The sequence below is a fragment of the Emydura macquarii genome, unplaced genomic scaffold, assembly GCF_026122565.2.
Source record: "Emydura macquarii macquarii isolate MOO-44397 ecotype Brisbane River unplaced genomic scaffold, CSIRO-AGI_Emac_v2 contig_1039, whole genome shotgun sequence".
NCBI classification, from domain to species: domain Eukaryota; kingdom Metazoa; phylum Chordata; order Testudines; family Chelidae; genus Emydura; species Emydura macquarii.
In genome coordinates this window covers 1,105,201-1,117,328 of record NW_027131176.1, presented here as the reverse complement: position 1 = coordinate 1,117,328, position 12,128 = coordinate 1,105,201, and the positions used below count along the sequence as shown (strand labels likewise).

The 12,128-nt window shown below is 41.7% G+C and overlaps 1 protein-coding gene across 3 annotated transcripts in view; it reads left to right on the top strand.

Annotated features, from left to right (window-relative positions):
- The window catches only part of RUNX2 (RUNX family transcription factor 2), a 190,373-nt gene that overhangs the window by 167,277 nt on the left and 10,968 nt on the right, over positions 1–12,128 (top strand). The window contains exons 9-10 of one of the 3 annotated variants that reach the window (XM_067544938.1): positions 2,209–2,214; positions 8,337–8,363. The exons of the other annotated variants lie outside the window; for them this stretch is intronic. Of the exons in view, the coding sequence (XP_067401039.1) occupies positions 2,209–2,214; positions 8,337–8,363 (33 nt within the window). The remainder of the gene's footprint in view (positions 1–2,208; positions 2,215–8,336; positions 8,364–12,128) is intronic. 3 annotated transcript variants of the gene reach the window in all.

Here is a 12,128-nt window from a genome sequence, read left to right as displayed (position 1 = left end):
TGGGGCCCCCTGTGGCATGGGGCCCTGGGCAGTTGCTCTGCTTGCCACCCCGTAACGTCGGCCCTGCACTTGCAAACCCTCTAAATCTGTCCCATGATTCCTAAATTAAGAAACACTGATCTAGATGAGTTGACATACCCCCTGAAAGATCTCTGCTTACCTCCTTTGGTATGGATACCCCTGGTTGAGAACCACTGACCTAGACCATCCTGGAAAGATGTTTGTCCAACCTGTTCTTAAAACCTCCAGTGCCAGGGATTCCACAGCCTAACTTGGAAACTTATTCCAGAGCTTAACTGCCTTGTAGTTAGAAAGTTTTTTCTAATGTCTAATCTAAATCTGTGCTGCAGATTAAGCCCATTCCTTCTTCTCCTACCTTTAGTGGACATGGAAAACAAATGATCACAGTCCTCTTTTTAGCAGCCCTTAATATATTTGAAGACTATTATTAGTTTCCCCCATAGTCATCTTTTCTCAAGCCAAAAATGCCCAGTTTTGAAAATCTTTCCTCATAGGTCAGGTTTTCTAGACCCTTTATCAGTTTTGTTTGCTCTCCTCTGGACTCTCCAGTTTGTCAACATCCTTCCTAAAGTGTGGTGTCCGGAGTTGGACACAGTACTCTAGCTGAGGTCTCACCAGTGATGAGTAGAGCGGGACAGTTACCTCCCATGTCTTACATATGATATTCCTGTTAATACACCCCAGAATGATAATAGCCTTTTTTGCAGCTGAATCACTTTGTTTACTCAAATAAAATTTGTGATCCACTATAACTCCGAGATCCTTTTCAGCAGTACTTTCCATCTAGCCAATTATTCCCCATTTTGTAGTTGTGCATTTGACTTTTCCTTCCTAAGTGAAGTTCTTTGCACTTGTCTTTACTGAATTTCATCTTACTGAGTTCAAAACAATTCTCCAATTTGTCAATGTCATTTTTGTATTCTAATCCTGTCCTCCAAAGTGCTTGCAAGCCCTCTCTCCCTCCAGCTTGGTGTTATCTGCAAATTTTATAAGCATACTCTGCACTCCATTATCCCAGACATTAATGAAAATATTGAATAGTACCAGACCCATGTCTGACCCCTGCAGGACCCCACTAGATATGCCTCCGAGTTTGAAAGCAAACCATTGATAACTACTCTTTGGGTATGATCTTTCAACCAATTGTGCACCCACTTTATGGTAATTTTTCCAGACCACATTTCCCTAGTTTGCTTACGAGAATATCATGTGGGACAGTCTCAAAAGTCTTAGTGCTGTTCAGAAACAACTCTGTCATTTGCAGTTTGTACCCAAACCTGTGACTCATCATATTTTTTAAAAAATGGCACTATTTATTTTGCAAACCGGAGTTTGTCCATTTTTAGCCTCCTGTCCTTTTAATCCCACCTAGGCATCATAGCCCCTTGGCACTGACATGTAGAACATCAATATCAGCTTTTTTCTAGATTGGAATCTCTTATTGGAACTATTGTTCAGAAGCTGGGTTGCATGATCCCTGCCTCTAGGATATAGGCCAAATTTTTCAAATGTGGGTGGCCGAAAATTAGGCACCTACATCCATATTTTGGCTTTGAAATAAATGGTCTGATTTTCAGAACCCAATTGAATATTACAATCCTGGTCTTTACTATTACCCCCCTTTCATTTATTTAAAATTACTGTTAAGAAAGGAAATAAATGAGAAATTGGGGCAGAGGGAAAGAGTTTTTATTCCAGAAGTATGGAATTTGAAAACAACAGAAAAGAAAGAAACAAGTGGAACATTAAGTGGAATGAATTTGTTGCTGATACAGACAGGAAATAGCACACTCAGATATATGGGTATGTATAGATATATTTCTATCTGAGTTTTCTTTGCAATGTGTTTTATATTTAGGAAGCATATCTAGATTTGCATCTGTTTCCAGAACTTGCAGCTAACAGTTAGTAATGATGCCAAAACATACTTTAATTCCAGCTTGAGACCAAATGATATTCAATTTTTTATTACTAATTTAGCATCTGATATTAATTAAGGATATTTTCCATAAGTGCCAGGCCTTTTCTGAAGAGCTAATTAAAATTATATGAACTTAAACCGGAATAAGGCCTCATATTTTGAACATTTTTGTAGTAATTAGTCTTACCAGCCTCTACTGGCTTTTGTAAACAGAATGCTAACTGCTTTTAGTGAAAATAGAGCAGGCAGAGTCCAGAAACTTAAAGGGCCCTGTCCTGCAACCCTTAGTTATGAGAGTAATACCACTAAAGTCAATGAAGTACTCATGAGAGGGCTCTAGAATTGGGCCCTCTTATCTTTTGTATTTGGTTCTTGTCCATTTGTGTGTCCTTCTGGCTGGACCTCTATGACTTTTCTAGTCAGGCAGATGGCTCACTTTTTAGATTGGTTCACACACCTATATGATCTGTAGTAATTATTTGCTCCTACCACATCCAGCACTGGTAAAGCATATAGAAACTGACAAAGAGTGATTAAATACAGAGCTACATAGGGATCCCTTCCCTGCTTGTGTCCATGTCAGTCCCATTAACATCGACAGGAATTTTACATGAATAGGAGTGAAAAGCTTTTATAATGCACTTTTTATCTGTGGAGTGGTTGACACACTTCAGGCCTGATCTTGTGCAGAACTGAGCAACACTAAGTGACACTTCCTTCCATTTAAATCAATGGGACATGGAGAGAGCTCAGCACCGCACAAGAGACTGACAAAGGCTGCTATTATTTGTGCACTGACAGTTACTGGGCTTGAGGGCACACACATCTCTAGTAAAGAAGAGTTATTCCCTCCTGTGCAGGAATCACTAGATGAAATCCCCTTGGCTTTGTTATGCAGAAAGTCAGACTAGATGATCATAATGGTCTCTTGTTGGCCACACAATCTATGGGGCCTGCACCTTGTTTAATCTTTTACATCACCTTGCACTGGTGTAAATGGTTCTGCAAGGTGCAGGGCAGTGGCGGATCAATCCTTTGTGAATGTATGAGTATGCTTGGTGCTGTGTGGAATACACTGAAGACAGTGCTCTTACCTCCAAATGCTTTACACGCTAAAGGGAACAACTCTACAAACCTGACTCACATGCAGTAATGCAAACTCAATGGGCCAAATCTGCTGTTGTAAACAGGTGCAACTCCATTGACTTTCCTTGCAATTTCACCCATTGACACCAATGCGAAATTGGGCAGATTGTGAGTGTTGCAGAGTTGGAGTCTAACAAATCATCCCAACACCTTTCTTGGGTGGGTGGGTTAGTATTTTTATCCCCTTTTACAGATTGGGACAAGTGAAGAACTAGCAGGGCTGCCGACAGGGGGGATAAGAGGGGCAAATTGCTCAGGGGCAAGGGCAATTTAAAAGGGCCGGAGCCTCTTCTGCCCATGGCCCCACCCATGCTCCATCCTCCCTCCACCCCAGGCCCCGCCCAGCCCTGCTGCTCACTGCTTGCTGCCTCGCTTCTTCCCCCTCCCTGCTGTGCCCACCCCCGTGAGCAGAGGGAGGGACACAGCAGGGAGTAGCCAGGCGGGGAGGATTGGGGCCTGGGCAGAATGGGGATGATCTGGGGGAGGGGCCATGAATGGAATAGGTGGGACGAACTGTCCTGCCCTTAGGCCTGCAAATGCTGTCTGCAGGCCTGAGAACTAGAGAGACTAGAAACTCCCCCACCCCCTGATTCAGAGGAGAACTTGTCAGCTGAAGAGTAAAACTGGCAAGGTGTTGGCTGTTCACTGAGAGATTAAAAAGAATGACTGATATTTGTGATAGAAATGGAAGATAAGAGCAGAGACAATGATTCACACTTCCTCTGGCAGTAAAAAGGACAGAATCTACTCAGAGAGGAAGATAGAATGAGGGTAAAGATGAAGGGATATAACAGAAGCCACAGAGAAAATAAAGATTAGGCTTAAAAAGTGTGCAGGTTAGAGAGAGATGAGTGCAACAATTTAACTTGCCATAAGGCTGGAGCAATGCTGTGCAAAACTATTCTACTTAGACCTCAGTACCTGGATTCAGCCCCACTCCATCTCACACCCTCCCAGTGTTTCATCAGAACTATCTTGGAGGTATATTCAGGGTGTGCATAGGGGGGAGGGAGCAAGCAGAGGGACGACCCCCTTCCCCCCCAGTAATCATTGGGGCACAGAACTCCTTTGGCACTGGGGCTGTGTTGGCAGGGTGGGAGAGAGTGAGTTCCTTCTGGCCCTGTGAGTTCCTTCCAGGGCCAGAGGGAAGAGAAAGCTCCTCCCAGTGCTGGGGGATGGGTGGATACAGAATGTGCCCCTCTAAAAGGGGTCAAAGTTAAATTTCTGCACATGCTCCTGGGTATATGCAAAGTGCCCACTGGAGCTTTTTGGGTATTCATTTTTCTCTACTTGGCTGCTCACAGTTTTTTTTTCAGGCTGCTGTTCAAAATGTCATTCCAGTTTGAGCTGCCTTCCATTTGTATGCATCACATGGTGAAGGTCACATGCCATTTCTCTGTCCCTGATTGGCTAGGCCTGCCTGATGACATTCAGAAGGTTAGCTCAACAGGAATTATTTACATCTGATTTATCAGTTAGAGGCTATATTTCTTGTCCATCTGTAAAACTCCATTGAGAAAACATTTTCACCCGGTCCAAGCCCTATGTCTTGCAGGTGGTAAGGCTAATACAGTAATAACCTTCTGAAATTACTTTGGGAACCATCATGTTTTTATACTTGTCCTGATCTAAGTATCACTCACTTTTACAAAGAGAAACTTATTTTTTTTCACTGATATTAGACCTCTCTTGTTGCATCAGACAGAGGTGGAGGAATATTATTCCTGGACAGAGGTGCACATTTTCCTGCGCTTTTTGCACTGTGTTTGGTCATTCCCTTTGAAAAACAGTCACAGTCAGCAAAGTCTTTTCTTCAAAGTGTAGGGTAAGGGGACATCATCATAAAGCAAAAAGAAAACTCTCTAGCCTGGAATTTCTTGGGCAAAAACAAAAATTCAGTGTCAGCGCAAAAGTTGTGATACAAGACATCTGTGCTGCCAGACAAACTGTGGAAATAGTGGATGATTTCATCTATTTAGGCAGTAAATTGTCATCAGATGGGTGCAGCCAACCAGACATCCTAAGGAGAATTGGTTTAGAAGCCTCAGCCATAAAGGACCTGCTTTGGGTCCAGAGTGAAAAGAAGGTGAAATTATATCCAAAATACAGATTTATCAAACCTGTGTACTTCCAACACTCTTATACAGATCTGAAACATGGGCATTACTTAAACAAGACATCAGAAGGCTGGAGGCAATTCAGATGCATTGCCAGCAGTGACTACTGGTCATAAGGTGGTTTGATTTTTATCATAAATAGGCATGTATTATTGAGAATTGGCTTTGAGGGGACTGATGTAATCATTGGTCACCGCCGACTGGCCCTTTTTGGTCATATAGCCCACCTTGGAAATAAAGTCCCTGCACATCAAACCCTGAAGGTTAGACTTGAGGTCAGGAGTGGACATTGCGTGGCCATGGACTAGCAGCAGCCATGGGATCATCCATGATTAACCTGGCTGCATCAGATCAGTAATAACTCCATGGAGCTTTCAAACACGTGGAATAAAGCCAGACACAATGTGGTCATGGACATTCAGCACTATGGACCCTTGCTGTCTAAGCAGATTGTTGCTGGGGTTCAATCCACTCCTACTGCCTTCGAGTGTAGAGCCAAGCCACTCCAAAGCATCCTCCTCTGTCTCTCAAATACTGCCAATACTTTTAGCCATTGGGGGCCGGGGAGAGGGGTAGCTGAGCTGAAATTAACGCCTTGCTCACTGGGAAGAAGGTAGTGTCCCGATCACACAAAGAAATTCGGTTTCACAAACAGAGACATCTTTTGCACCAAAGTCCATTTCTGCAGCGTTATCAAGTGGCTGTAGCCGCACACAGAGGAAGCAACAGCAGGGTGTGCATTACTTCGTCAACACTGTCCTGCTTCCAGGCAGGCACGTCAACCGGCAAACCTTTTGGTATTTTTGCTCAAAACTTTTCTTTAGTCAGAGCCGAAGGCTGAAGTCCACATCCCTGCAGAAAATGTGGACACTGTTGCCAATTGCAGAGCATAAGATGCTTTGTCAGGTACGGAGATTGATGGTGCTGAAATGGCAACCATGACTGAGGGTGCTGGGGAGGGGGAATGCCATGCTTAGATATCACAGTGATGAGATGGGTGGGTGAGAGGGATGAACTGGAGGGGGGTCTCCAAACTGATGCACAGGGTCAGCAAAATCTTTGAGACTAGGAAGAGGAAGAACAGCCTGATTCTTTGCACTGGGGTGGCTATAAATGTGGAGCTCCTCCTTTACTGTCCTAATTGCACTGTGGTATACATGAAATAGTCCTGCTTTCTGTACAGCATATTGCCACTGGCAACAGAGAGACTGCCAGAAGCCAATTCTCCTCTCAGGAGTATCTACAGTGAAGTCAGTGGAATAATGCCCATGTTTAAATAGTGCACAGTAATTAAGAGGGAGTGGTGTGGAAGGTCCCTCTCCTGCTTGTCTTTGCCAGTTGGCATCACATGCTTGTTATTGAAGGAGGTGCAACATGGAATGTCAATATCAGCATCTGCACCAACAGTAGGTCTCTCAGCTGGCAGGGACTAAAGAAAGGGGTCACTGTGTGTGAAGTTGTTAATGACACCACCTGAACAATTTGGACTGTATGTCACTGGTGGGTTCACTGGGATATCATTCTCAAATGTCTGGGCACCTCAGCTTTCTGATGTCACCCTCAGTACAAGCATCACATTTAATACAACAAACACCTATTAACAGTTGGACCTGGGTGACAGAATGTTGTGAATGGTGTGGGTGGAGGGAAACCCACCTTGTGTGAATTCAGGTTGTGAGGCCAAATGCCTGTGTTGTTCTGAAAACAGATCAACATCAGCTCCAGCAAAGTCCCCAGGAAAAAGTGTGTTATGGGACCCAGGAGACTCTTGGGAGAAGATAGCGTGATGCACTGAGAAAACACATGACCCCGCCCAGGGCTATTTTAATTCTATGCCTGATGAAATTCTGGCACACGTTGCCCTTTCCAGTTGTGGAAGCAGAGAGCTGATGATGGTTACAACTTTGCAGTTGCAAGTTGCAGTTTTGTTTTTCTTGAAAAAGGCTTTTCCAGAGCAGTGCCTACTGCCTTGACCAGCTGAGGGGGTACATTGGTTAGCTTTACTTTAGACATGGGGCTTCACGATCAAAACAATGATTACAGTTGAGAGTTGCTGCTAAGCCATCTTTGGAATTGTCATCTAACTTTTTGCCATTGCAGTATTGTATCCACTTATTATTTGTATATTGATAACACCTAGGATCCACATCATAGAGCAGCATCCCATTGTGCTTGGTGCATGGGAGGCCTCCTATGAGTGAATGCTCTGCCCCAGAGAACTTACAATCTAAATACAAGACAAGATGGATACAAGGTAGGTGAGGTAATATTTTTTATTTGACCAACTTCTGTTGTGAGCGAGACAGGCTTTTGAGTTTACACAGTACTCTTCTTCAGCTCTGCAAAATTTATTCAGTGTCACAGCTAAATACAAGGTGGAACTGATTGGTTAGCTATAACACTCTGAGTACGTTTCCCAGAGCTGAAGAAGAGCTCTGTATAAGCTTGAAAGCTTGTTACTCTCACCAACAGAAGTTGATCCAATAAAAGATATTACCTCACTCACCTTTTCTCTCTAATGTTCCGGGACCGACATGGCTACAACACGACTGCATCCAAAGATGGATACAGACAGATAGATGGGGGAACACAAGGAAATTATGAGGCAATATCAGTCAGTATGATAGGCAGCACACCAGAAGCCTGACCACTGTCAAGTTTTTGCAAGTGTTATGGCAAAGGAGCTCTTTAAGGAGGGATTTGAAGGAGGATAGTGACATAGCTCTGTGAATGTTTATATCTTCCCAAGAGTGACGGGCAGCATAAGAGGGGGAAAAAAGTGCTTGTTTGAAAATGTAACAGTAGACAATGGAAACTGGTGATATATACTGATCTATTGGAGTTGAGAGTCAACATTTCAGTAGTGAATAAGAGACAATAGATAGGGTGGGGATGGGCCATGAAGGGCCTGGAAGAAGACATGTAGCTTATGTTTGAGGAGATGGAGAAAGGGGCCACATGGTGCTGATAGTCACTGTGGAGCAGAAAAAACTATTTTGAGGCTTTGTCTATATTCAAAGTTGAAACTGGTTTAAACTTCAAATCAGTTTAAAAACTGATCTCTTGAAACTGGTGCAAAACCATGCATGGACACTCTTCAATCAATTTAAATGTGGCTAGTAGTGGTTTAGCTTCACTCTGCAAGGAAGAGAGTTTAGGTTTGTATCAAATGAAGAGTGTCCATTCAGGGATTTGCATCGCTTTTTTAAGTAAATTGGTTGAACAATCACAGCTTTTATTAAACTGGTGCAACTCTGAATACAGATATGAGGTAACATTTTCAAAAGTGACTTAGACTACAGCCTTGGTCTACATACACTTTTGTATGTTGATTTGGGGTGTGACTTTTTACCAGTATAGTTATAAGGGTACAATCCCTAGTGTAGACATGATTATACTGATTTAAAGGTACTTTATGCTGGTATAGGTTCTTTCCCTTCCCATATTGGAATAAGCTATACCATTATAACCCCATTTATACTGATATAACTGCATCTACACATGGATAGGTTGAACTACTTTTAACTATATTGATATAGATACAATTAACTGTACTGATATAGTTAAAGTGATACAACTTGTGTGTAGATAGGACATGTCTCATTGAATATCAGAGGGCCAGATCCTCAAAGGTAATTTAAGCTCCCGTTGGGAGTTAGGTGCCTGACTGCCTTTGCAGATCTGGGCCTAAGTATTTAAGCCATTTTGAAAATGGAATCTAGACTCCCAAGTCACTTAGGCACTTTTGAAAATTTTACCCAAAGCCTGACATTGCTGCCAATAACGAGATGGTTTGGGCATCAGAGGAAAGCAGTGTATGCTCACCATCATTAAGTAAGGGGGGGAAAAATCACTCGGCTCCCTCTGTTTTGCCAGAAGAGTTTTCTTTCCATTGTTTGAGCTACAGCTATGTATCTTGCCCTGCACTAGATGGCTTGATCAAAGATAGTCATACATTTTTCCATTAAATTGAGAAACAGTCCACATATTAAACTCTCCAGTCAGCACAGGAGCTGCCACCCCTTCTATAACTTCAGTCTTGTTGTCTTCCGCATAGTTCTTTCTCTGAAAACAAGGAATTGCTTTCAGACACCTTAGTACAGAATTGGGTGTGTCTGTTTATATTAAGGAGACAGAGAACTTCATACCAGAGGGAAAGAAAAAAACATGAAGGCATTGGAAATGGACGGAGATGAAGGTTGAAAATGTACGTTTAAGAGACAAAGATTATTTCAGTACTGGAACAGTATGTTTTTATTTGTTTACTTTAGACATGAAGTTCTTTTATATATGTGTGGGACAGGGAGGTGTTTTTTCTGCCCTTTTGTACAATATTGTTCAGCTAGGATAAGAAAGAGAAACTTGTACTGAGTTGTGAATTTAATCTTTTGCCAAAAGCTTAACAATTTGTCGAAATTGATTTTTCCCTGGAAAAAAAAACCACTTTAAGAACAAGGCCCTGAGTAACTAAAATATGTTTGTTTTTGTTTAAATCACTCAGCAGAGAAATCATCTCTTGTCCATTGTTAAAAGGGAGGTTTAAATCAAAGGAAAATTCTACATATTCTAAAATATACAGACAACTCTTTGATAGCAAAGCCAAACAAAACTTTGAGACCTTTTCCTTGATGCAGAAGTTTTGAGTTAGTTTACTGTGCTGAGCTCTAGTGGAAAGAACAGTCTGAAAAACAAATCTCAGATCTACTTTTGGAGGCGGAAGTTGAGAAGAGCATTGTATTAATGGAATACGAGACCCTTTCAGAGTTTCTAAGCTAAGTCTTAGCAGCCGTAGCAGCAGCAGCAAGCTTTAAAATTCATTGGGATTTTATTTTCCAGTTTCACTTTTGGAGACCTAAGCAAGCTCCAGCTTGACTACTTGAGACTTAATTCTCTCACTCTTACATGGGGTGATCTCTTGTTTCACAAGTAGTCTTATTGAAAGCTGAGGGATTGTTACTCAGAGAGAGTAAAGGTGGCATGATCTGACCCAAATTAAGAGCTACTACCAAATTCCAAGCTTATTGTCTAGCGATAAAAGTGTAAAATAGCTTTAATAAAAAATGCCCTCAACATCTCTTCTGTTCCTATTTTAAATTTCCCTATTTGTTCACCGCTGATTCCCCCATGCTCCCTACATCCTCGACCATCTCGACAATTATTTGACTTAATATTCAGATTGGGATGTGGGTTGCTGCTCTGTTCTTCCATCAATAATTCTGCCTTTTAGTCCTTACTGTGCAGTTGGTTGAACGGCAGTGCAGCCTCCATCTCAGTGTTGGGGTCCATAATAAGTTGTCCATTCCTAAGCTAGATCCAGCACTGTTTATCCATCCCCCTTCCCATGTAGCCTTCAAAAACGCAGGCTCAGGTCTGCTCCTGAACTTTAAGTCTCCTGCCACTGGAGCACATTATTCTGATGATATGCACTCTGGCCTGACACTAGTGTGTAATATACAACATATGAATAAGTTCATAAATCTTGCTTTTCATATGACCCAGTTACAACCCAATATGGGCCAAAAGAAAATGTAAGGATGTCTCATCTGAATACAGCTTTTCTGGAGAGATTTACTTAACCAACGATTTATCATTTAACTACAATTTTGAAAACTCTTAATTGATCACATTATCAAATCAGAGGCTGCCTCTCCACCCCATATATACTGTTTCTCTACCCCTCACCTCCACTGTGTTTTTAGCAGCACTTTGGAAAGAGGTAATTAAGCTACTGCAAACCAATGCCATGACAGAAACAGTTCCTTCTGATTGATAAGAATATCAGTACAAGGCTATATTTAGGAGGTGAAGGTTGTCCTTTTTTTTTTGGATGGCTTCATGTTTTGGTAGCCATAAGTCATTAGTGGGTTTTAATTTTTTTTCTGAAACTGAAATCAGGGCTGAAAGGGTGGATTTGTTCTTTTTTTTTTTTTTTGGCTAATTGGAGGCATGCTGCCACATCTGAAGCCACTTGGCTCATTATGGATTTCATGGAAACTGATTCCCTGAAAGTGTTTCCATGTGTGTGTTCCCAATATATCCCATCCTCTTCTAAATGGGAGTACAAACTTGCGCACGAGCTGGAAATGGCTTCAGGATGTGACAGAAAAGTCATATGACTGCAGTGGCACTGTGTGTGGCCTTTTCTAAAAGACACGGTGTCTCGTGTGTTGGCTTCCGTCCTACAGTAGATCCAGTTTCAAAGAGTCTCTTCCTTCCCGGTTTCTTAAAAGTTCTTAATCAGGAACCAGCAAGGAATCTTCTGTCTTTCTTTCCACAAAAAGGAAGTGTATTATTTGAACAGGATTCTAATAGAAAATTTGGCAAGAGAGAAAAAAAGAGGGTTTTAAAGGCTGAAGTTACAGTGAAATGCCAAGGTTTATTTCCCCCCTGGCATAGCAGAGTTTCTTTGCCTGTGCTTGAGAATCAAATGGAATTTAAGAGTTGCTAGCATGCAGTGAAAAAGTAGAATTAATGACAACATTGGAAACAAATATTTATATTGGATAGTTAATGCGCATTTGTCTGCCATAATAATAATAATAATTAATAAAGTAGACTCCTAGCCCCATTGTATATTATCTTCCCATTCATGGGTGTTCCACAGAATTCTGGTACAGAGACTCTCTATTACTGTACATTAAAGATCTCAGCCCTGTGGTTTCACTCTCCTACTGTATACAGCTCAGTTTAGATTGCTGTCCAAGAAAAGCCTCAAAAGTTCCCTGTAGTGCATTGTAGTTGGGGCTGGTGAAAAACTGCAATAACTAACATTCAAGTGGTGAAAATTTTGGGAAATTGAACAGAGTGTGTGTGTTTCATATGTGAGTTACATCACAAAGCATTAACCTTTTTTTTTTTTTTTTTTTTTTACACAGTATTGCAAATTTGCCAGACTTTTTGTTATATTTCCAAGAAATATTATA